Below are 23,990 nucleotides of genomic sequence, written 5' to 3'. Positions count from 1 at the left end.
AAGGACCTGTTTGATTTTGTTTTCTACTTTTATGATCTTAAAGTGGTTTTGTGGAATTATTTTTTAAAACAAGTTCCGCAGACCAAAAGAAAATGTTGGAATCATTTGTGCGGGTAAAATTACACATAAAAAACTATTTTAAAGAAATGAATTTGAAAACAACTTTTGAGAACATTAGTAGATAGTCGTGATCAACGACGGGGCGATGATGGCTGTTGGCAGATAAATTAGTCCATGGTGGTTGACAGTGATTGATGATGGCTGACGATGGTCAATAGCAAATGGTGGCGGCGGCATGTGGGAACGATTGGTAATGGCCAATGATAGGTGGCAGAGCCGACGTCTGATGGTGGTCCGCCACCGTTTGCCGGTGGTTGATGATAGTCGATGATGGACGATGGTGGTGGCCACTGGCCAGCAATAACTGTTAGCTATTATTCGCAGATGATCATTATTAGTACGAGACAAATGACTATAACAAGAATCAAACTATTATTTTTTTTTTTTTACTTTTTAAAGAAACAAGATAGAAATATGAGCTGGGAATAATTTATTTAATTAAAATTTTAATTTCTTATTGTTGAGAACTTAGAAAGTTGTAGTGAAACATATCCAAGGCTTTTTTTTCTCACCATATCTTTCCCGGCCTTTCAAGAAAAATTACCATCGTGGTGGTATTTCCCCTGGGAATTATTCTAACGTACAGAATTCAATTATTTATTTGGAATTGAATGGACGCAACATAAATACTTGTCATGTAGGCTTCGGCTTCTCCACATCAGTCGTTGTTCCCATTAATAACTTATTTTTCACAGCTAAGAATATATTCTCCACTGATTTGGCTTTATTTCTTAATCAACACAATTAGACAGGAATGCATTCATGATGCATGCCGTGATTTTAAAATTGCAATAATAATAATAATAAAAATAATAATAATAATAAAATAATAATAATAATAATACTACCTCCGGTCCTAATTATAAGAGCCAGTTGACTAATTTGAGAAAATTAAGGAAATAAGTTGAGTTAGTTATTTATCCTAAATAGGTGTTATTTTTCCGAAAATATCATTGCTAATTGAGTATATTGACTAGAACTATCATTGTTAAAAGGGCTACTTTAGAAAAAAAATGTATAAATATGACAGATAAAGTAGATTAGGGTCTTATATTTAGGACCAAAATAAAAGTTAAACGGGATCTTATATTAAGGACCGGAGGTAGTACTTAATTATAATTGGCGCCCCGTTTTCCCCCGTCCCCTCCTATAGTACTGTTAACGGGAATGCATCGGGGCCTCAGCACAAGGATGCTTTCCTGTAATTTTATTCATAAATTGGATTGACAGATGTTTTGTCCTGCTGATCACTGTAGGGCGGGGACGCCGATCATAAATGCCACAAAAATTACATGCCTTATTATTTAATGTAATTTATTGGATTATATTAAAGAGCCTTGGATACAAATCCAGCCAGACGCCGCACCGACGAGGCCCCTTGTGATTTTCTACGGACAATATGAGATGATGCGAAATTCGGTTCTTTGATTTTTTTTATTTTTTATTTTCTTTCTTTCTTGAGATTTCATTCTTCTCGGCAATTCACTGTAAAACCCTACACTTCGAGCCCATTTCATTTGTGTTTCCAGAATTTCATGCTCTCCCCGCTTTCAGTTTTCTTCTAGTCTTCGTTTCTTTTTTATTTCATTTTGGGAGTTATGTGCTTCCAACAACTCTGTGATTGAAGAGAATTGTTGGTCCTGTTTAATGAGCCGGAGGATTGGTATACGATGAGCAGCAGTTGCATCCAAGGATGGACGAGCTGCCGGGAGCATTTGGCACCAGCGCCAGCTTCGCTCTTCGACTGGGGCAGACCGTCTTCTCCTCAGCTTCTCTTCTCTTTATGTGTTTGGGTGTCGAATTCTACAGCTATACTCCTTTCTGGTTCGTTTTGATTCCCTTCGTCTCCATCATTTCTGGTATTCTGTATTTATATTCCTTAGGATCCGTTGTTTTTGACAAACCCCGTTCTGCGTTGCTGAATTTGACTTTTACCCCAATTCTCTGTATTCCTTTTAGCGTGCTCTGTGAAAGTTGGCAAGCTTATTAATTTATCATCTTTACTTCTCTCTTAAGAAGCGGCAATTGATGATTGGCTTCGATTGTTTCAAAAGTTGCATGGATATTTATATTAGGAATTTAGGATTGACTTTGCAGAGTGTGTGTCGTGGCTTGTAAATGAATTGTTGGCAAAATATAGGTACAACTGCTAGTAGCAGAAAAGCACAACTATCGAAAGGTTCCAGAACAAGAGTCCGGAGAGGAATAATGAAAGCATGAAACAAGCTAGCATCCCTTTTCGAGTAGCGAACTAGCTCTGCAGATTTACAACCAAATCATCCAAAAATATGCTTCCTCTTCTTTATAGTTGTTGCCTCTATTTTAGGGAAAGTATCAAAATATAGCCTATAAGAGAATGGTGCTTGTCTGCGTTGTGACAGTTTTCCAACATGCCTCACACGTCTCTTCCATCTTCTAATTTCTTGCCTTAATTTAACCTTCCAGGCTCCCGCATTCCTATCATGGGGTTAAGGAAGAAATTAAGTCTTCTAATAGTTTGTTTATGGCTGCGTGTGTTTCTCTAATAAAGCTGTTGAAAATTCCATATCAGAAAGCCAAATCAAATGAGGGGATGCTGCAGATCACTGCTGTCAGCTCCTTATTGTCAATGGAATTGTATGTGAATTATACTAAACTCTGCACGGAATTTGTTAACTTGGCCATTTCATTGCCTAAATAATGAGGAGGTAAAAGCATGAGCCTATGTCTGCCATCAAGGTTCCAAAAGTTGTATCGGCCAGCAGATGCGCATTGGAGTTCATGCTGTCTTGGTTATGTTTCATGCTAGTCTCACCAGGGCCTTCAAGAGTTTTTATATTCTGCTTGTTCATGTTATTTTGCAGCTATTTGGTGACAGTCATGGGCTTGGTTATCCCATGGAGCGTAACATTGTTAGTAGTGGATGCTTACTGTGTCTTCATAAAATGTTTACCTCATCAGCGGAGGATCATATCAATCATCGTCTTGGGAGACATGGTACGAGCAGTGACTCACCTCAATCTTCAAGGTCTCATTCACAACTTTGCACTAATGATATTGAGTTTTTCTACTGCAGGTATTGTCTTATCTCTCACTGGCCGCAGCATGTTCAACAGCCAGTGTCACAGATATCCTGCTTGATGTTGGCAGATCCTATTGCCCAACGAGGTTTTGTGGTAGATATCAGTTGTCTGCTGCAATGGCTTTCTTGTCTTGGTTCCTCTCATCAGCTTCCTGTCTTTTTAATTTTTGGCTTCTGCCAACTCTGTAAAGGAATAGCTGGCTTCTTGTTTGATATGTAAAGGGATGAAAAGGGTGCATATGACAAAGTCATTTGCCCGTATGCTGATATATTTTTGATACTCTGTAAATAAAATTCTAACGACTATAGCTAACAATGTGATGAATAATAATTGCCTTTTCCATGCAAGGATCAAGCAAAATCTATCTTGTTCGTTCTAAACTTCCTCCTTTTAGGCGACTTTTGGTGCGTGTCTGATGTTAAGTTGATGACTGCGGGGGCAAGTGCATGACTCAGAATGCAGGCAAGTTAATTGCAGTATGGTAGTATCCAAGGGGTGTTTGGAAACCAAACCATGGTTTTAGAAGTGTTTTTACGGTTTACGAAGTAAATATGTGGAGGAGTTTGTCCTGTTTTGCGGAAAAATGCTTTTGAAAAGTACTTTTAAAAGTTGTCAAACACTCTTTTAATGCTTCTGCTTCATATATAGAGAAAGCGTTCATAACTTGATGATTAAATTGTCCTATCTGCCATATCTTTTAGACGAGTTATTTCAGCTTAAATTGTAGCAATTGACCCGCTTATTAGGAATACGTGTCCGCGTATTTCATATTAACAAATTTGTGAATTCCAGAAACTTGGTATCAAACGCAAGAGACGAGATTTCTGTTCTTCACCCTCAAATACGGGACAATTGATTCCAGCATTGAAGAACGGGTTTCAGTTTCACAATTCAAGATCTGGACAGCAGATTCTTTAAAACAAATTAAGCTGGAGGTGTCTAAATAACGAACGATTGATTTCTCCAGCATCAGTGCTCGCTCGGATTGGGATGCTCTTCTTCTTGGATTCGATTAAGTTCCTGAGCCCAATAATTTAACAAGGCTTCACTCGAACAGAATGCATTCTTCGGTGGGATGCCTCATGAGGCTAACTTTTTGAGCGTCACACTAGGAAAACATGATCAAAGTTACATTGGTCCCAATATTGGTAACAGTGAGTAATTCTGTTTAAGGCATGCTGTGCCTTTCATACTACGATGGATGCCCTCCTTAGGACGTCAGAGAAGAATGTGGCCTCATGGAAACATTAGTGGCGGGCCACTTGCTCTCCAATGTTAGGGACAAAAGGCTACTAATCTGTGTTTTGTCCAGATTTTAACCAATGGGATATGCCGCCATTGTTTTGCCTGCGGTACGTTAAATTACTTTCTGCTTGTGGGCAATCTGGTCTTGTGGGATTATCGTGATGTTATTCACGCGTCGCTTTGGGCCGGGCGAGCGAATCAGCTGGGACTAGGAGAACCAATGACGCGTTAGAAAATAAAATTTAAAACAAAAGACGTCGTCTCTGCTGGGGATTTGATGCTTCTAGATCCTATGGCAATCTAGGGGCCGGTAAGCAATTTTTTTGACCTGAAAGTAGTTTCGTCAACTTGACAAATATAAAACTGAACAAAATTTCTCGGTGAAAACCATATGGTAGAAGGAAATATAAACTCGCTTCGTTTCTTCTAATTCAACCGATATTTGAATGCCCCCCTGGCTTCTATAAGTCAAACAATTAATGTGGTAATGGTGATGTATCGCCAGACAATATCTGACGATGAAAAGTTGAGGAGTTGTTAGAAGCTTTTTATACTTTTCACGTTCACAGTCAACATTATACAATGGGTCAAGGTCGTAGTATACTATATAATATGCATAATAATATATCAAAATGACCTGGACTTACAAGAATTTTTATGCCTGTGGAGCTCAATAATGGAGTCCATAATTAGGGAGGGGAGGGTGATCATCTTGACCAAATGAATTGGATTAGGAAGTACTCAAGTTTTGGAGAGGGAAACAATGAACCCCACCACCCGGCAATGACACATGAAATATACATTTAATATGGTCGGTCATTAATTAATAAGACTTGATGACATGCCCTCAAACAATAATCCCATTCCTATCTACGCAACTTCTTCAACTAGATTTTGCCTTTCTTAATGCCAAGACAGTGCATATGGTTTATGGTATCTTTGATCGAATCAAATGTTTGATTACGAAATGGGGGTCTCATCATTGCCTCTAAAGCTTCCTCCTTCCTTCCCACTTTTCGCCTGCAAGGTTGGCCACCACTTCCATTTATAATTTGTGCTCGCTTCACTTTCTTTGTACGTGCTACCTCCGGTCCTAATTATAAGACCCAGTTGACCTATTTGGGAAGATTAAGGAAGTAAATTAAGTTAGTTATTTGTAATAAATAAGTGTTGTCATTCCCAAAATATCCTTGCTAATTAAGTGTATTGGCTAGAACTATCATTATTAGAAGGACTATCTTGGGAAAAAATGCATAAATATGAGAGGCAAAATGGATTGGGGTCTTATAATTAGGACCAAACAAAAAGTCAAACGAGATCTTATATTAAGGACCGGAGGTAGTATAATATATTTGGACTTTTACTAAAATGTAATACTTATACTTTTCTGAATTATTAACACACATGGATGGCTAAAATTTGTTTATTGAAATTTAAAAACAAAGAATTCAAAAGTGATCCCAAAAGAATCCATCATATGCTATCAAAACATATATATTTATGAAAAAGAATCACACGAGATCGGTACCATATCTGCGCATATCATTCCCTACGTTACTGGGTTCAATGCATCGGGTGCACACATGTCCAATCGGCAACGAACAACCACGCCGACAATTTCCTTCTTATAATCCATTGTACTCTCTGTACTCTTCGCCGACAGATGCAAACTGAAATTAAAACTGGACAAAACAATGATTGATTGATTCATTAATTAACAACGTAGAGGAAAGGAAACCGGCCCGGCACCCCTTTTCTGCTCCTCTTCCGATAAGACTGAGACTTTGCGAGAGGTCCTTCCCTTTCGGGTTTTTGTTTCAGCTCTAAATTCTCACCACTTTCGCTCTATAGTGCAAAACAAATTATAATCAAGAATAAGAATTTCGTTGTTGAAAAAGAAAAGAAAAGAAAAGAAAAAACCGTCTTACCTTGCATGGACTGAGCAGAACTTACTCTCTCTCTGGAATTCTCTTCCACAGGTCTTGCACGTATAGCAAGATTTATTTCTCCGAGACTTGGGTTGTTGACATGATCTTCTGTTGATGAAAACTATTGTTTATGATTAATAATGAAAGGATGTATGTCTGAGATATCAATTAACTTGGACACCTGATTTGCATGCAAACAGTTCTCGCGCGAAGCCTTGTAAACCTGGAAAATACAAGTTCACATAATAATTATTAACTAACACAGTAACTTTGAAAGGGAGAGTATATGTGTACAGATTAAATAATTACGGAGACACTTACGGGAAGTACTGTATGGTTTTCATGTGGGTGATTATTGGTTGCTTTAGGGCAGAATTTGCAGTATAATTGCAAGCAGGTAACGCAGAAACTGGGGAAGAATTTGTTGGTTTGATTGCAGTCAGAAGAATGTTGCAATCGATCTTTGTTCTTGCAAGCCTCCAATAACGATTTCACCCAACCAGGATCCACTCGCTTCTCGCAACCTTCTGTGTTCATCTTTTATATCTCCACAAAACTCACCACTATCGATCAATTCCCAAGAACTACTTCTTTGGCCTTAAGAAAACATCAGTGACTAATTCTCGGAATGGAACCAATTAATGAGTCGCTTTTAGAATGAGCGGGATCAGTATATTTCAACTCCAGTTGCCAATCTTGATCAAACTATATATCTATGAGTTTGTTTCGATATAACAATTCTTTCTCGATAAATCCATCGTTTATATGATCTCATCTACATATATATCTCTTTAACCTAATTGATAGATACGGAATCTCTCCATTTTATCAGAAAGAAATCGCTATCGCTTTTTCTTTCTTTTCTATAGGTATATTCATATATGCAGTTAACATAATAAGTCGATCAATATATCATAATAATTAAATTAGATTGGGCTGTGCGTATATATCTATATTCATTTATTATTTTTTTAATTTAATCTTAAAACAAACCTCTAGCATTTTTGCCCAACGTTGAGCTCTAATATTCAATGACGAGATAATAAAATATATATACATGTCCAAATTGAATCACACTATAATTTGATTTCTTTTTAATAATTATAAATTATTTATATGCATTTTATTTGAAACAGACTAAATTTTCTTTTAATCTTTTATATCTATTATGGCCCAAAAAAAGACATTAATGATTGTTCAAGAAATAGTTAACTATTCTCAACAAATATACCCATCAAAATTAAACATTTTTATATTTATAACTTAAATGGTAGGTTTTAAACTGTTAAATAATTTCAGTTTAAAAGATTATATTGCGGAAAAAATATGATGATTTGCATTAGTCCGTTTTGAGATCATTCAGATTGAATTTCAAAATTTACATCAGTCTTTGGATTATATAAATACATTTAAATATTAGGTCATTTCCTGTCTTTGGTATCTGAGTTAAGTATTGTAACTCAAAAATTTCAATTTATTTCTGAAATACTTAGTGCAAATATTTGTTATATCTCGAATATTTAAATAAATACGATGAAACAAACGAAATATATATTTGAATAAAATTAAAAAAAATAAATTTTAAGACAGTAAAAAAAATAACAATGAATTTTACTAAATTATTATATATTTGGATATCATTTTTAACATTTGGGTCTAACAAAATGGACCAATCTCTTACAACATGATTAATTAAAGTTTGAATTTTTATTGGAAAAAAGTGTCAGCATTTAATAACTAACAATATGCTTGTGAAAAAAACAGTTGAATAATATGCAGCTTTCATGTCGGAAAAAATACTACAAAACTCTCTATAATGCTAGTACTTCCTTTGAAATAATGAAAAATAAGGTTGATTTATCCTATAGTTTTCATGCATAACTAGACAGTTTCAAGCCAAGCATTATGTGGGGTTAAATATGCGCGCGCCCGCGCTTTCTGCAATTTTTTTTTTTTTAACATGACAACGATGAATTTAAAGAAACGATAACGATGCGTATTAGAAATTAAATTATGAACCTTTTTCAGATCACGTATTATTTCTGATTAAATTGAGTTGATTAAGAAAACAAGTTAAATTAGTTATTTATAGTAAATAAGTATTTTATTTCTCAAAATATCCTTATTAATTAAGTTTATTAGTTAGAACTGTCATTGTTAGAAGAACTATCTTGAAAAAAATAAATGAACATAAAAGACAAAATAAATCAGGGTCTTATATTTATAATAAAAAAAATTTAAACAAAATCTTATATTAAAAACCAAAAATGGTATTATGTTCAAGGAAAGAGGAGATAGACAGTGAAAGCTTCAAAGGTGCCTCTATCTCTTTTTTTTTTACCAGAAGGTGCCTCGTGATAACATCAATAATTCATGATAATCAAATGTGAAGCTACAAAGTATCCCTTTTAATTTTTAAATGAAAACTTTTTCAAAACGCATGCATCAATATTATTTAATTAAAAACTCACATGTGCATCTCACGCCGCTGTACCCCATCGACAGAACATGATGAAAGAGACAGTGAAGCATGGTTACTTGAAGCTGAAGAATTTCCTTATAATGGGATCTGCATACATGCTTGGGCTATTACTAACAATGGGCGTTACATATTCGGCGTAAAAGTCCTCATTTTTCTCCCTCCATTCTAGCTTCTCATAAACATTTTCTCTATGTAAGTAACAGAAAATATCATGATTTAATTTTCATTTTGAACCTAGCCATTAGATGTTTAATTACTTAACTCAGCACATAATCTGTAGAGATTGATATGCCTGGAAAACTCAAATTTCATTTTCTGGGCAGCTGAAATCACCAGGGCGAAGTTAGAATATGGGACGACACGAAGATAAATAAACACTGTGGACTTTATTTTATTGGGAGCGACACCAACCAAGGGGGCTGGGATTTGAAGTAAAATTGAGAATTGAGAAAGAATAATGTGACGAGGGGAAAAGGACAAAACGACCAAGGTTGCATAAACTAGTAGTCGACGGGCGGGTGAGTCTGCGTTCAGCCCGGCAGCTTCAGAGGCAGATAATCACCTGTCGAACCTTTGAAAAAGGAAAATTAATATTTTCTATTTATTATTTGATATTTGACGTGGAAGTCATTTTCCCCACGTGCCTTCCCAGCAGTCTTGCAGCGTAGCACTTGGATCTCCCGCTCCCACCCTTCCCATCTTCTGTCTCGCCATCTGCATTCAATCGTCAGACCAAAACTGCCAAGCGGTGAGTAACCCTGCAACTGCGTGTTTCGGTTTGAACCTCGAAAGGGTTACAGTGGATTTGATCTTGATTATTGCAAGCCGGGGGAAAATAATAAACTCCCATGCCTGATTTGTCCTCCCTGTAACAGTATTAGTCATTTTAACTAATTTATCAATATTAAAAAATAGTAGTTCACTCACTAAATCTATTTCAAATTGATTTTTTTTTCAACTTTAATTACAAGAAATTATATTTAAATTTTAATTATGAAGACAGAATTAAGAAATAGACATTGAATACTTTTTTAAATGATTTATATGTCAGATTAAGGCATTCTTTTTTTATATTGGAAGAAGTATAAATATCCCGCTGTATCAACTCCCAACGTAGATCCGTCTACAGTGGTAACTGTCCAATTCCACGCTGTGACACGCCAGCTCGGTGTGGGCCAAAACCGGAGCACTCATACAAGATAATTACAGAAAAACTCATTCAAACACTGCCTATGAGGAGACGATTATTCATATCTGATGATATAGAGAGTATTTGGCAAGTATAAAAAGTGCTTTGTAAAAAGATTTTTTTTTATAAATTAAGATAAGTTTCTTTACATATTTACTTTATATACAGTAAAAATACCTTTAAAATCATAATTTTAATTCTCTCCAAACACCCATTTTAAATTTTAAAGGCAAAATCTCTTTTGCGCCTCACAACTTCCCTTTTTGCCTGGTTTTAGGATTCGAGGGGAAGTTATTTGACCGCGAGACAATGAGATGTGCGAAATATTGTAACTTGTTGGCTGTTTGCTAGTGTTGGTGATTGAACGTCTTGCATTTTTGAAGGCGCGGGTCGGAGATGGCTAAATAATACCAGCAGAATCGAAAGTGATACATGAACTTGTCACACGCTTTTACTGTCGATTTATTATATGAAGACAACTAGAGTGCCCGCGCCCATGGGCAGGAGTTATTTCATAATGAAAGATATTTTATAAATGCATTACAACACCACAATATATTCTTACATGCTCCGTCTCGTGCGAGGTTAAAATTTCATGATACATATATATTCTTAAATATTTTCTTATAAACACCTTCTCTTCTTATACGTGATATTAATTGTGAGACGTATCACTGAGAAATTGAACATTCTTTTTCTGTGTAGGAAATGAACATTCACTTGATTGTCTGTGGACTATGGTTTTAAAACCTCAAAATGAAAGTGGATTGATTAGAATTTAAAAGCAGCAGACCCAATTAGAACGAACCATTTAATTAACATACAATATAATACAGGTATCCTCTGTGAGTGTCAATTTTGTTTGAAGAAGTATGAGGTTAATGAGAATTTAAACTGATTAAAATTAGGAGTAAACTTGAGCTTGCGTAATAAGAAAAGCAGGCTCCAGCGCCTCGTTACCTCGAAAAGCGGGTCCATAATCCCTGAGGGAAGCCCACTACAACTGTCAACGACAAATTACAGCCTGGAAAGCCATGCCCCACTGCTTCCATTTTCAAAATCAATTACAAATTTTTTTAAAGAAAATAGATTTAATATATTCGCGACAAATGATGATCGTACGTGGTTATGTTTCCTGTCACAAGGCTCTCCTCTTCCCTATATATACCCCCTCTCTTTTTCTTTTTCCTCCGTCTATCATCCAATTCCAAATCCCCTCCTTTGTTAAATTCCAAAATGGGCAATTGCAGCACCTCTTCTTCGACCCTGGTGGCCACCGCCAAACTCGTCCTGCACGACGGCAGGCTCCAGGAGTTCTCCTATCCCGTTAAGGCTTCCTACGTCTTGCAGAAGTATCCCATGTGTTTCATTTGTAACTCCGACGACATGGACTTCGACGACGTCGTCACGCCCATCGACGAGGACGAAGAGCTGCAACTCGGCCAGCTCTATTTTGTTTTGCCTCTGACCCGCTTAGAGCATCGGTTGCGGGCCGAGGAGATGGCCGCATTGGCCGTCAAAGCCAGCTCGGCCCTCGCAAAAAGCAGTGGGGGTGGGAAATACGTCTGTGACCGGAAACAGGTCATGTTTTCCGGCGGAGAGACGAAAAGATCTCATAAAAGAGTGTCTCCGGGAGTTAATAACAGCGATAGGTCCAGGAGAGGGAGGAGTAGAGGAAAATTTACGGCCATATTGAGTGCAATACCAGAGTAGTGGTAATTTTCGGTCTAAAATGTGGTTCGGTGATTTTTTGTTGTCGTTGTATATACATTTAATCTTTCCCCAGGGAATTCTTAATTCTTGAACGTGACCAAGAGCTGGATGTTCCACGGAAACAAGTTAATATGATTAGATTTGAGTAGTGGGCAAAATTTGACCCAGTCAGTTTTTGCGTGTTCTGTACTTTGGCTGTCAGCTGTCTCAGGGAAGCCTCATTCTACAGGCGCGTACAAGAGTGTATTTTTAAGCCGTGAACATAAAAGAGAGAAAGTCCAACTGTGAAAACACTATAGTAGTGATAATTGAAGCCTGAAAGTTCTAACTTATCTCTTATAACCTGATTATACAATATGATAACGATGCCCACTGGCATTGGGATTATATTAGAAAATGGGAAGCCTTGTGCCAACCTTGCGGGGGAGTGGGCACAATATGCAGCCAGTCCAGAACGCTAGAGCACGGTAGTCTGGGAGACGACAACTTTAGAAAGAAATTAAGCGTCTGGAATATGCATAAAGAAAGGGGTGAAGGGACAATGAGCATAGCGTTATCCCAACGCAATTGATTGCTGATGTGACAATAAATTGGACCCATAATTATTATAAAAGATAAATCCTGCTTTCAGCCAATTGAACTCTGCTTATTCATACCTGATTCATAAAGATGGAAAGAGATCTGTGGCGAATAATTTAGTTGGTTGGGGCATTTGACGTTGATGGGAAGAAATGATAAAGATCGAAATGATGGGTTTGGAGGAGGGATGGTCCGATAGAAGACGAAGAGGATAATAATCTCAATTTGGCAAATGCAGATTCGCAGACGCAACAAAACAGTAGAATACTAGAATCTACAACAAAGGCTTTTGTGGGTTTGGCTTAGAACGGCTGAACGGGTCGCTATCTGCCATGCAATTGTTTTACAGTTGTATATACTTGAATTCAAATCAGATTGGAGCTACGCTCTGCAACTCGATTCATCAGAAAGTTTCTTTTATAAACTGGTTCATTATTTTGATACTGACGCAATCGTTTAACAATGAATACTTTTTTGTGATTATATATACATTTTAAAATGATTTAGCAGGAAGTAGAACCCCTTTGTGTGTATAGCTGCTTATGCCATTGTAGAGGGTAGATATAATAGTCAAGTTTCAGCCAAAATGGGTTGTGATGGTTAATGAGAAAGGTATTGGGGATTTTGGCCAAAAAAATAAAAAGGAGAGAGAGGTATTTGGGAAAGCGATACAGGGATAAAATTAAAGTGAGACTTGATGACACGAGACGAAAAGGACTTGATGGCGTGGTTTTGTACCTTTTTTTAATTTGTGTGTGTGTATGTATTTTGGAGGGGGATGGGGGTTGGGTAATTATTGGCTTTCTCAATTCTCATGAATTATGGTTTGGTTTAGTTGGTGAAGGAGTGGGAAGGAAGCAGAATGAATTACTAATAAAGGCTGGGGTGGCAGAACCAGCCCCAAAAGTTAGGTAACACATAGTCACAAGTCAGTAAACTGGTAATGTACTTGGATCACATAATGCTGCGCGTCTCACAGCTGCTGCCTGTTAGGCAGAGGATTGCCAATTCGGCTTCACCAATTCCAGACTCAGTACGGAACCTCACGTTATATTGCGATCAGCATTTGCATATCCTCATAATCCCAAACATAATGGAGTGGTAAAACAGCGCGGCATAAACCTGGACAAGTTAATTGGAGGGAATCCAATGGCTGGATTGCCGGAAACAGCAAAAATGAGGCATATGGAGAAAGAAAGGAGCCAATTTATTTTTGGGGGGGGGGGGGAGGGATTGTTGGTTGGGGAGTGGTAAGTACAAGGGGAGTAAAAGAGCCAGCTGGTGGAATCCGATGCCCTTCAAGCTTTCACCTTTATCCCATATCTCTGCTTCTTCACATCAGAAAGCCTTCAACCCTGTTCCATATTGGCGCGTCAGTAATCTACTGCCCTCCAATTCACCCCCCACAACACGCAAAACCAATTACTCACCCCAGTGCACGTGATTGCCAATCGTGATTGCCCTCACACCACTCTGTCTGAATTTTAAGGAAAACGCGGATATAGTAATTAATTTGCCTGCGCTCTATCGCAGAGGCAGCTTTCCTATTTACTTTAACAAGACAAACGAGTCTTGATGGTTCTGCGGGACCCCCACAGGATGGAATCAAACTATGTGGTCCTCACTACTGTCTAACCTTCCTCCCAGCTTTGTTTTGTTCTTCTTGCCGCCACAGTTGAGCTTTTCTTAATTGTTTCATGCATCACCTAATTCCCAGGAAACTACTAACGAGTGGGGGCCTTATTAGCCGACACTTACCCAGTTACTTTTTCGGGATTAGGCCTCACACACAGTTCCCAGGTCAAGTTGGTTCCGTCACAGAACGGTGATTTAACCATTAGACAATGTGAAGCAGGTGCGCAAATACCCACTGGGTAATGATTCATAGTTGGGGGCTTCCACTTCCATTGCGCAACCAAACAAATACAGGAAGTTTCAATTGAGGACCCTGAAAACTTGAGTTATTACGTGATGATGGCCAATATAATCAAATTCAGTATGCTTTGAGTGGCATTGGTGCTAAAAGTCAAAATGATGAAACACCCTGTCTGAAAAATCATATCGATGTTAATTTGTCTTTTCTGCAAGTAGCCGTGTGTGGGCTCACTGCCTCACTCCCCCAGTCTCAACTATAGGAGAAAATGTAAAGAACATGTGACTGTTTAATTTGTTCTTCGTTAAAAGCAATGACCATAATAAAACGTTGCATAAATATTGAGAGCATACTTGCAACTTGTTGTGATTAACAAGAGATAAAATAAATATATATATAAATTTTATTAACTTTTATTTAAAATTTAAAAAAAATTAATTTTATTTATTTTTAATATATAGTTTACCTCATAGAAATAAAATTAATACAATAATAAATAAAAATAGAATTATATACTTGTATGAAAATTTTTCTCCAGTCTTTATAAATAGGATAAAAAAATTTATTCTCCCTCTGCCTTACGGTACAGATAGCACAAGTATTTAAAACCAACTAAAATTTTAAAGGGAAATTTGGGGGAAAAAAATTCTTGTTTAAAAACTTAACCATTAAAAGGGTCTAAATTTGGTCACATTGTATACAATAAAAAAATATATTATACTCGCCAATCATAGTTGTACTCACTTACATTAATTTTTGATTGTTTCAGTTAATCAAGTTTTTAAATAGCAAGTTTTAACCAAGTTTTCAAATTGTAAGACTTTTTGTGATTAGGAAGTGCTATTAATCAGCCAAACAGAGCCTCCGGAGCGTTAACATCTTGCGCCCTACGCCCCATAAACCGTCCAGGGTCGTGGAAGTGACGTGGGGTCGGTTTAATTTTACTGACGAATGTCAAAGAATGGTTTTGCAAACCCATGAGCTGGGGGCCTATGGCCTATGGGTTTTGGCTTATTCGCACTTTTTCCTCTCTGGAAACCTAAATTCATCGTTCCTCGGTCTTCCCCGGCATATCCAAAAACATGGTTCCCGTCCCTCTCTTCTCTTTCTGGAATCTGGATGCACCGACTCAGCAGACGGCCGTAGAGCCATTTCCGATCCAGCTGTACCCCCGTCGCCCTCAGAAGCGGCTTCTCTGCACCGGTCCCACCCAAGACGCGCGTGCTGTGCTTCGAATCTTCACCGTTCAGCACATCTCACACTCCAAAAGTGGCCACGTCATTACCTTGAACCCTTTATGGCCGATTGCTATTTTCTTCTGTTCCATTTCTCCTTTAATAATATTTAAATTGGATAGCATTCATATTATTTCCTCAGGGTTATCTGGGACAAGCCTTATATTTTCCATTTTTGATGTTATTCACAGATTGAGTTTCATCTTTTTATCTTCACTTTTTTATGCTGGTCACCCCATGAATGAAAGGAAAACGCATATACCGTGCATGTTGGCACTATAGATAAAAATTTATAGTAACATATTATATAATAAAAAAGAGAGAAACGCATGTGCATTTTACAGTTGAAAATATCTTATCTGGAGTGAAAATTACGCAGGCGGATTTTCTCAGCAGTCAATAATAGAACGGGGCACAAAATTTTCCCCTTGCGTGTATATTTTATTCTGACGAGACGTAACCCAACAAACCTGCTCCACTATGGGTTCATCATGGAACACTATTTATTCTGGATTTCCCAGAGCAATGGAGCTGAAAAATATCTGCCACTTGTGACGTGGCAACTTTTGGATTCTAAGACGCATTGAACGGTGGCGATTGGAACTGCCGCACCGGCATGCGGCTTGGAAGTTGGAACAACGGTGGATATTCCATAATAAAAACAGTAATATTTTTTTCTCGCAAGAAAAACTTTTTTTACAGCATACTTTGCTGAGTAATCACTTTCACTTGGATCTTGATTCATTGATTTGGTTGAGGATCCTGTATCGATGGGCACATTACTGTTTTTAACAAAGCTCTTGATTTCCTGACGACTCTGGTAAACTACAGGGGATAACCTGTCAGAGATCAACTTCAAGCGATCTAATTTTGGTTGAGTTGAAATGGTGGCCATTTAGATTGAATTCGTCAAAAATTAATACAAATAATAATTATGTGAATCAGTAATAACTAATTAAAGAGAATATTCATTTTTAAGTGTGGTCATGATTTAATATAAAGCACAGAACAGATCAGATCCTATTTCTATGCGTGTTCTATGATGGGTTGGGTCATGCATAAGCCCATTATTATTAGACCCGCTACAATGGACTGGTCAGGTGCATCATACAAGAATCGCAAGAAAATACATGAGAACTGAAAAAGTGGATGCTGCTCACGGAACACTGAGGCCAAGGCATTTTCCTTTGGGCTACGGACTGCGGAGTACAGAGTACGAAGCACCTTCCCTATGATACTTTAATTAGATCACGTTCGATTTTAATAACAAGATTCTATTTATAATCTATAAATAAGGTTTTATAATTTATAATCCATAAATAAGATGTTATAATTAGAATTAGATATAGTATTTCATTAAAGCCAAAACCCTCCGCGGCATCAATTTCCTCAATTACAAGGAAGTCACGGGTTTAAAACCATTGTTGTGTGTACTCGAGACCTTACGAGAAAGAACGCTCCTTTTTAGCTGAAGGGATGGTGCTTGGCCTTTTTTTTTTTTTAATGGGAGGAGCACGTTTTAAAAGAGGATTCATGTGAGCTTCGACCCACTAAAACGGCAACCTTGCTAACCTTGAGACACCCTATTTTCTCATATTCTTCGGCTTCACCGCATGTCTTTATATGCTTAGTTAAGACTTAAGAGCCGCCACTGAGTTTGATACTGTCAATGTGACATCCGGTGAGCATCTCCTGACTCCTATGATGTTTTTTTTTTTGGATAAATTCTCACATCCCCCCCCCCCCAAAAACACACACACACACACACATTTATATTTTTTTTTTTTATAACTCGCAGATTCGCTTTCATTTCACAGCAGCCCCTCTAAATAATTCTCACCGGCCTACAGATGAATATGCTGAGTCCAGCAGCAGTCACTTTTGTCCAAAAAAAGTACTGGATTCTTGCCTTTTGGTTTGGTATTCATATTTTATCAGTATGTACTGCTGTCATCAACTTGTGCTGCTGTCCTAACATCTTTTGATGTGGGGGAGCCATATATACAGGATCCCAATTTTTTTTTTTTTAAAGTGAAAGAGTGAATCCCATGAACTGATTAAAATAAAACAATTACAAACACATACCAAAATAATCTGAATTTCTTTTATGATTCTGAATTTTCTTTTACAATCTTAATACAGATTGATGTGATGATGCGCATTTTTTTATTCTGAATTTTCTTTTATAATCTGCATTCTTTGACGATTCTGCGATTTTAATTTTTGCTCATGTTCTGCAAAATTTGGTCTTTTTGCCTAGATATTGTGCTGATTTGGGAATTTTCTCAGTTGTCTCTAAATACCCTACTTACCGTGTTATTTCCACTCCTAGAATTCATCCCAGCGACTTTTTACATCTCACTTGATTGATTTTCCTCTTTTCTTCTTGCCGCCAACTATTGATTTCCATTTTCACAGAGAATTATATTATTTATTTATTACTGATATTCATTCTCCCAGGGGAATTACGGGAGTCACTTCAGAATTACAAAATAAGCAAAAATAAAAAAAAAACTTTGAAATGATAATATTTTTAGTGATTGAAACCAACAACTGTTTTTGATTGCTGGTTTATTGAATTTGATTCAATAAAAAATATTCCGATGTACTAGTAACAATTTCGAAGTTACCATAGTAAAATATCATTATTTTCAACTCCCGAATATAATTTTTTGTGTGCACACACTTTTATGCGTGTCCCGGACACATTGTCCAACAAAAGTCGAGATGTTGATGGCTAAAAGAAGTTTGATTTGCACATGACAATTCAAAACGGTAATCAATTGCCTTGTTGACTATTAATCTCATAATTTCGACTAAAATTCAATGGACGGCGATGGGGGGGTTGCGACATGCGAAATGAGAATTGACCTTGAGCATAACGTCTACATTTATTCATTTTTCTTAAAAAAGTATTGGGGTATCATCGGCGTTGACTCTCACGGAGATTGTAGTCCTCTGCTTTTGCTAATTAATATACCACCTTCACCTTTAAATATAAAAGTTAATTAGCTAATTTAAATAAATTAAAATTAAGCTAATTATTTATAATAAATAGGTGTTGTCTTTCTAAAATATCCTTACTAATCAATTTTATTAGTTAGAACTACTGTTATTAAAAAACTATCTTGAAAAAAATAAATAAATATGACAAACAAAATAGATTGAAATTTTATATTTATGACCAAAATAAAAATCAAACAAGATCTTATATAGTTATATTAAGGACTGGAGGTAGTATTATTGTTTAAACAAAAAAGATTCGTAAATGTTTGCCTATCACTTTCCGGAATAAATATGAAACCGCGTAGTTCTGGAAATTGATGATCATTCCCATAAGAAGAGTGAATTGTCTCTGCCATGGGATATTCATGTTCGATTTGGAGTCATAACGAGACTTCTCTGTTTATTGACCTGTGTATTTATTTGACAACCAAAATAAACAACGTGCGGACATACATTCAAGTATCCTGTTCATGAATGCTGTATTTGCTATATTCATATACTCCATCCGGTGCCTTTTGAGTGAGATACAATTGAATATGATTTTTTTCAAGAGACATTTAGATATTCTCTCAAATTTTATTTGTTGATTTCTTATTTTACTCATATCATTATACATTACATATTTTTCTTTCTTCTATATAATTAAAGATATTTTTCGTAAAGATGTTACATTCTCAAACTTAAGTTGCATTGATCATGTCTCAATGCTCATCACAAGATGATACCTATTGTTCTAGTGAAATCTATACCATTGAGATATAATTTTAATGATTTATCCTTAAAATTTTATATAGGTTACAGACCGAAAGTGAATATAACAGAGCAAATGAAAAACATTATAATTTCCTGTTCTACCGGTGAGCCCCGTGCGGCACACTTTGATCCTTCAATTTAAAAAAAAAAATATACATATATTTTCTCAAACTTTATTTGTTGATTTTTTATTTTACTCATCTAATTATATTACTCATATTACTGTACATCATATATTTTTTTCTTTTACATGAATAAGGATATTTTTGACAACAGTATTACATTCCCAAACTTAAGCTGCATTGATCATATTCTCGAGGTGATATTTATTGGGGTGTTGAAATCCATACCATCGAAGTATAATTTCAGTGGTTCATACCTAGAATTTTGATACAGGTTACTAACCAAAAGCGGATATAACAGAGTGAATGAAAAATCTATAATTTCCTGTTCCATTGGTGAGTCCCGTGCGGCACACTTTGATCCTTCGATTTTTTTAAAAAAAAACAAATAATATGACCATTTTAACGGAAAAAATGTGAAGTTTCGTAGTCGTGCTGGGCGGCGCGATCTGGCTTCCACAGTGGGCATTTCAAATATTCCGGGGAAAATCATTCATTATAATTTATATTTGAAAAATTTAACTTTCACACTTTCGAAGAGCCGAGAATACATGAAATGAAACGGGGCAAGGAAAGCAAGTTCTAGAACCATTTCGGGGGGAAAAAAAGGGTAATTTATTTCACAAGTCAGTGGGGATCTCACCCCTCTCTGTTCTCCATTATCATCCTGGGATTCTGCAACTGCGATGGGCCAGTGTGGTTCGTCGGAGAGTCATAAAGGCGCGAAATCCAGCGGAGGTAAAGGCAGAGGCAGAGGAGCTGTTGGGGAGTCGTTCAGAAGACCATCGGCGATTATGGTGATGGATCTGGAGGGTGGATTTAAAGAGTTGAAGCAGCCAGTGACGGCAAGCTCTGTGATCGCCGACAATCCGAATTGCTTCTTGTGCGATTCTGAATCGATATACCTGGGGACGTGTCTCCCGCCGGTTCCAGAGGAGGAGCTGCTTAGACCCGGCCAAATCTACTTCCTCGTCCCACTCTCTCAAGCGCATCAACCTCTGTCCCTCTCTACTCTCTGTGATCTTGCCATCAAAGCCTCCTCTGCTCTTCCCTGACTTTGTTTATGCCTTTCCCTCCGATCACCGCCTCCGTGCGTGGTAATGTTTTCCTGTAAAGTTCAATTCATTTATTATTGTTCTCTCTCTTACTGGCAACCTCTTCCTTCCTCTCACCAATTTCTCTGTATCGAAAATGGTACTTATGGGTTCGCGTTTACGATCTCTGGCATTATTATGGCCGTACTTCTGATCATGTATTGCCGAACTTTTAACAGAAACTGTTTATATCATATAAGAATGATGATAATGAACGCATCAAAATGAAAGTAGTTATTATTTGTGTTGATAAGCCTCTTCTATTCTGATTATGTCGCGGTCGTGATGAGAAGAGAATTCTCCTGGGAGAATATAGATGAAAAGAAAAAGAAGGGGGTATTTTTTGATGGATCTTGCTTGACAATGAAACGTAGGGTTTACTGAACTATTTGTTTGGCCTGCCTCTCCATGTAGACTCTGGGGAGAATCAAAGTCCTGCGGGGTAACTGGTGATTAACATGGTTATATGAGATTTATTTGGTATGTAACTGTATAAATGTTTTCTAATTCCTTACCGCTGTTGACCATGTAACATGATGCTCTTCTGTAACTTGCTCTATTTATCATATGGCGTGATATGAAGTAGGTGGTTGTTTTTGTAATGAAGTCACTGATTCCCAAGCTTATCTCCAAAATAATTAATAACATACGTCTTATATCTTGACGACTAAGCTATGGCGGGGAAAATGGTGAGTTGGAAGCAAAAGAAATGGAATCCCAGGGGATTAATATAAACGGGGGGAGGGGAACACAGATGGATAACAGTGGTTAGAACGAGGCCCCGGTCCCGACCAGGCAGCCACTTGACATATGCACACACGCTCTCTCTGCCCATCTTCACGGCCCTGCTGTCACGCTGTTGTCTGTTGCACTCATCACCAACCTATGGCGAGGCTTCGCTTCGTAAAATTACTATTTGAACGATTCACATTCTATATTTTTCATTTTATAAAATTATGAGCAAAATGTTAATTTACTAAAAAACTATACAGATAAAATTAATCTGGTAAATTTTAATCATAATAATTTAAAAATAGTGAAAAATGTTTTATAATTTTATTTTATATGATATAAAATTTGGATGTTCAAATTACAATCATAATAGTTTAAATGAGAAGCGGATGAAATGAAATGGAAGAGAGGTGGGCAGGTTTCTTTCCCCACCAACCCTCCAAAAAGAAGAACCAAAACAGGGTAAATAAATAAAGTGAAAAAGTAGAACTGTTGGCATTTTAGCCCATATACTTGAGCATGCGCCCGTTAGAGCTGTCAACTTATTGTTATTGGGCCATTGTAACTCCGAAGCCCATTCTGTGTGAGCATATAGCGGGCTTTTGTCGACGATTGCCAGCAGGGTGGCCCATGGGATGCACCCAGGCATCCACGTGGGGACGTGATTTTACTTTTTACACTGAATTTTTCTCGATGCAGGGTCAATATTCAACCCCCCATTTCACTCTAAACTCAGAAACCCATCATTGAATTGAACCTACAGCGTTGATTGTATTGTACTTTTAAATTTTAACCCACACACGTAATGCAATTGTTAAATGTAAATAAAATAATTCTCTTCCCCCGCCTTCCTAAATATACGCATGTCAGGCTTAGTTCGCCATCATTTATTAATTTTTCAAGATTCAAATTATCTTATCAATTATTGAATTAGTGGTATACTAGGAAATAAGTCTATTAATATTATTCTTGACTTTTTATTTAGTACATCACAGTTGGGTTAAGTCATGCTTAATTTTCAGGCACATATTTTCACCACTTGCTTTGTTTTCTACAATTATTTTGTGAGGTCACCGGCAACAATGTTTTAAACAAAGGGCCACCTAAAGCTAGGAAAAGGAAAAACCGAAAAGCAGAGAGCAGGAAGATGGGATAAAGAAACTCTAGTAAAATCTTTTTGACAATAAAATTTACTTAGGTTAGCTGTTCGAGAGTTGTATAAATTCTCGGACTCTTGTTATTTTCATTTTTTCAATTTTCTTCATAGTTGACTAACCCCTTTTTTTTTATTACCATTAATTTTTAGTCGAAAAGATGGTGTACTGAATTCGGAGGCAGTTTGAGGCATATTGTGATTGCCAGTGGAAAAGTAGACATAGAAATAAAAGAGCACCTAATAATTATCCCCCGTTTCCATAAACGCCCAAAAATCCCACTTCTCCTAAGCTCACAGATCCATGTGCAGAGTTTCCACCACAGCTTCCCCATACCAGCAGACCCATCCCCCATAATCTCAGTATTAATATTAAATATAAAATATAATTTTTTAAAAGATATTTTTAACTACTACTAGTTTATTTGCTCGAAGTTAGCTCCAGGCGGAGGACAAGTTGGTAAATTCAGTTCCTCTTCTTCTGAATATAAAATAACATTATATCAGAGCATTTGATGTCATGAATCTTGGTGCAGGGCTTACGCCTAGCTTGTTGACAACAGATCGGGCCCGGAAATCAATGAAAACGAAAATGGTCCATCTCCGTCCCTTGTTTGCAGTGGCTTTTCTCGCCATCTTGCAAGTGTCGCCGTCAGCCACCACGACGGCCGAGGTGGAGCTACCGGATGCGGCCAAGCAGTTCTTAGACGCTCACAACCAGGCAAGAGCTGCGGTGGGGGTTGCCCCTCTTCAATGGAGCCAGAAGCTGGCGAATGCCACCAGCCTGCTCGTTCGCTCCCAAAGAAACAGAATGGGATGCCAATTCGCCAACATAAAACCAGGAACTTACGGTGCCAACCAGCTGTGGTCGGGTGGGGAGACGGTGACGCCGCGAGCGGCGGTGGAGGAGTGGGTGAAAGAGAAGAATTATTACAACCACGCCAACAACTCTTGCGTGGCCAATCACAGCTGCGGGGTTTACACTCAAGTGGTTTGGAGGAAGTCATTGGAGCTAGGCTGTGCTCAAGCCTCTTGTGTGAAGGAGAAGGCCAGCTTAACCATTTGTTTCTATAACCCTCCCGGCAACGTCGTCGGCGAGAGCCCCTACTAGTTACCACCCCAAAGTCCCTTACTTATCCCACTCTGTTTGCATGCATCTTTGTTCCTTTGCCTCTCAAATCAATAAATAAATCATCACTTGCTTAGATATCTTTTCGTTTCTCGCTTGTTTTTATGTTTCATTGCTATAGCAGGAATCACTTCACAATACATCGCAGTGATGATCATCCGCACCTGAACCGCCGCTTTTTCTGCCCTTTTTTCCCACGGCGGCTTGCTTATTTAGACAACTAGATAAGGCAGAAGCCAATAAGATTCCGATGATCCCAGTCTTTGACTAATGACTATAATGATTGGCACACCAAAGATGGCGTGACTTAAATGCACCGACGATTTCTGAGCTTGCCTTCACGTGCGTGCTTGCGGGATTCACAATGCAGACCGGCCCATCTGACCCGGAACTTATTATCCCTAACTCTCGAGTGAATACTAAAATCTCAGCCCAAACTTTTCTGCGCTCACAGAGTCCAATAGCCCCTTTCTTTATTTGATCCCCAATACAATGTTCGCATTTTTTAACTCTTCCACAGATTCTCCAGGATACCTTTTCTTTTGGCTACCTAGAAATAATCGCACTTTCTCATG

General features: G+C 37.5%; 4 protein-coding genes across 4 annotated transcripts; all 4 read left to right on the top strand.

Annotated features, from left to right (window-relative positions):
- The first annotated feature begins 1,401 nt into the window (after window positions 1–1,401).
- On the top strand, window positions 1,402–3,546 carry LOC114722179 (CASP-like protein ARALYDRAFT_485429). The gene is made up of 3 exons (XM_028908134.1): window positions 1,402–1,944; window positions 2,964–3,096; window positions 3,176–3,546. Exons 1-3 carry the CDS (start codon window positions 1,814–1,816, stop codon window positions 3,368–3,370), a joined length of 459 nt encoding a protein of 152 aa, XP_028763967.1. The 5' UTR covers window positions 1,402–1,813; the 3' UTR covers window positions 3,371–3,546.
- A 7,712-nt stretch (window positions 3,547–11,258) lies between these two features.
- On the top strand, window positions 11,259–11,910 carry LOC114722178 (uncharacterized). The gene has a single exon (XM_028908133.1). The coding sequence runs from the start codon at window positions 11,263–11,265 to the stop codon at window positions 11,737–11,739; it is 477 nt and encodes a 158-aa protein (XP_028763966.1). The 5' UTR covers window positions 11,259–11,262; the 3' UTR covers window positions 11,740–11,910.
- Window positions 11,911–19,915: 8,005 nt separating this feature from the next.
- Window positions 19,916–20,654, top strand: LOC114722176 (uncharacterized). The gene has a single exon (XM_028908132.1). The coding sequence runs from the start codon at window positions 19,994–19,996 to the stop codon at window positions 20,360–20,362; it is 369 nt and encodes a 122-aa protein (XP_028763965.1). The 5' UTR covers window positions 19,916–19,993; the 3' UTR covers window positions 20,363–20,654.
- Window positions 20,655–22,797: 2,143 nt separating this feature from the next.
- On the top strand, window positions 22,798–23,495 carry LOC114722213 (STS14 protein). Its single transcript, XM_028908177.1, has one exon. It carries the CDS (start codon window positions 22,807–22,809, stop codon window positions 23,395–23,397), a length of 591 nt encoding a protein of 196 aa, XP_028764010.1. The 5' UTR covers window positions 22,798–22,806; the 3' UTR covers window positions 23,398–23,495.
- The last annotated feature ends 495 nt before the right edge of the window (window positions 23,496–23,990 follow it).

The sequence above is a fragment of the Neltuma alba genome, unplaced genomic scaffold (assembly GCF_004799145.2).
Source record: "Neltuma alba isolate B1F8T4 unplaced genomic scaffold, ASM479914v2 tig00012086_pilon, whole genome shotgun sequence".
Classification (NCBI taxonomy): domain Eukaryota; kingdom Viridiplantae; phylum Streptophyta; class Magnoliopsida; order Fabales; family Fabaceae; genus Neltuma; species Neltuma alba.
Note: the sequence above shows the minus strand (reverse complement) of the source record. Positions and strands in the feature narration are given on the sequence as shown.

Bases quoted from the DNA above. Each gene is read 5' to 3' on its own strand.
- LOC114722213 (XM_028908177.1), top strand. From the start codon at position 22,807: ATGAATCTTGGTGCAGGGCTTACGCCTAGCTTGTTGACAACAGATCGG.
- LOC114722176 (XM_028908132.1), top strand. From the start codon at position 19,994: ATGGGCCAGTGTGGTTCGTCGGAGAGTCATAAAGGCGCGAAATCCAGC.
- LOC114722178 (XM_028908133.1), top strand. From the start codon at position 11,263: ATGGGCAATTGCAGCACCTCTTCTTCGACCCTGGTGGCCACCGCCAAA.
- LOC114722179 (XM_028908134.1), top strand. From the start codon at position 1,814: ATGGACGAGCTGCCGGGAGCATTTGGCACCAGCGCCAGCTTCGCTCTT. The intron at 1,945-2,963 runs GTTCGTTTTGAT...GTTATTTTGCAG, and splicing joins TACAGCTATACTCCTTTCTG to CTATTTGGTGACAGTCATGG. The intron at 3,097-3,175 runs GTACGAGCAGTG...TTTCTACTGCAG, and splicing joins TCATCGTCTTGGGAGACATG to GTATTGTCTTATCTCTCACT.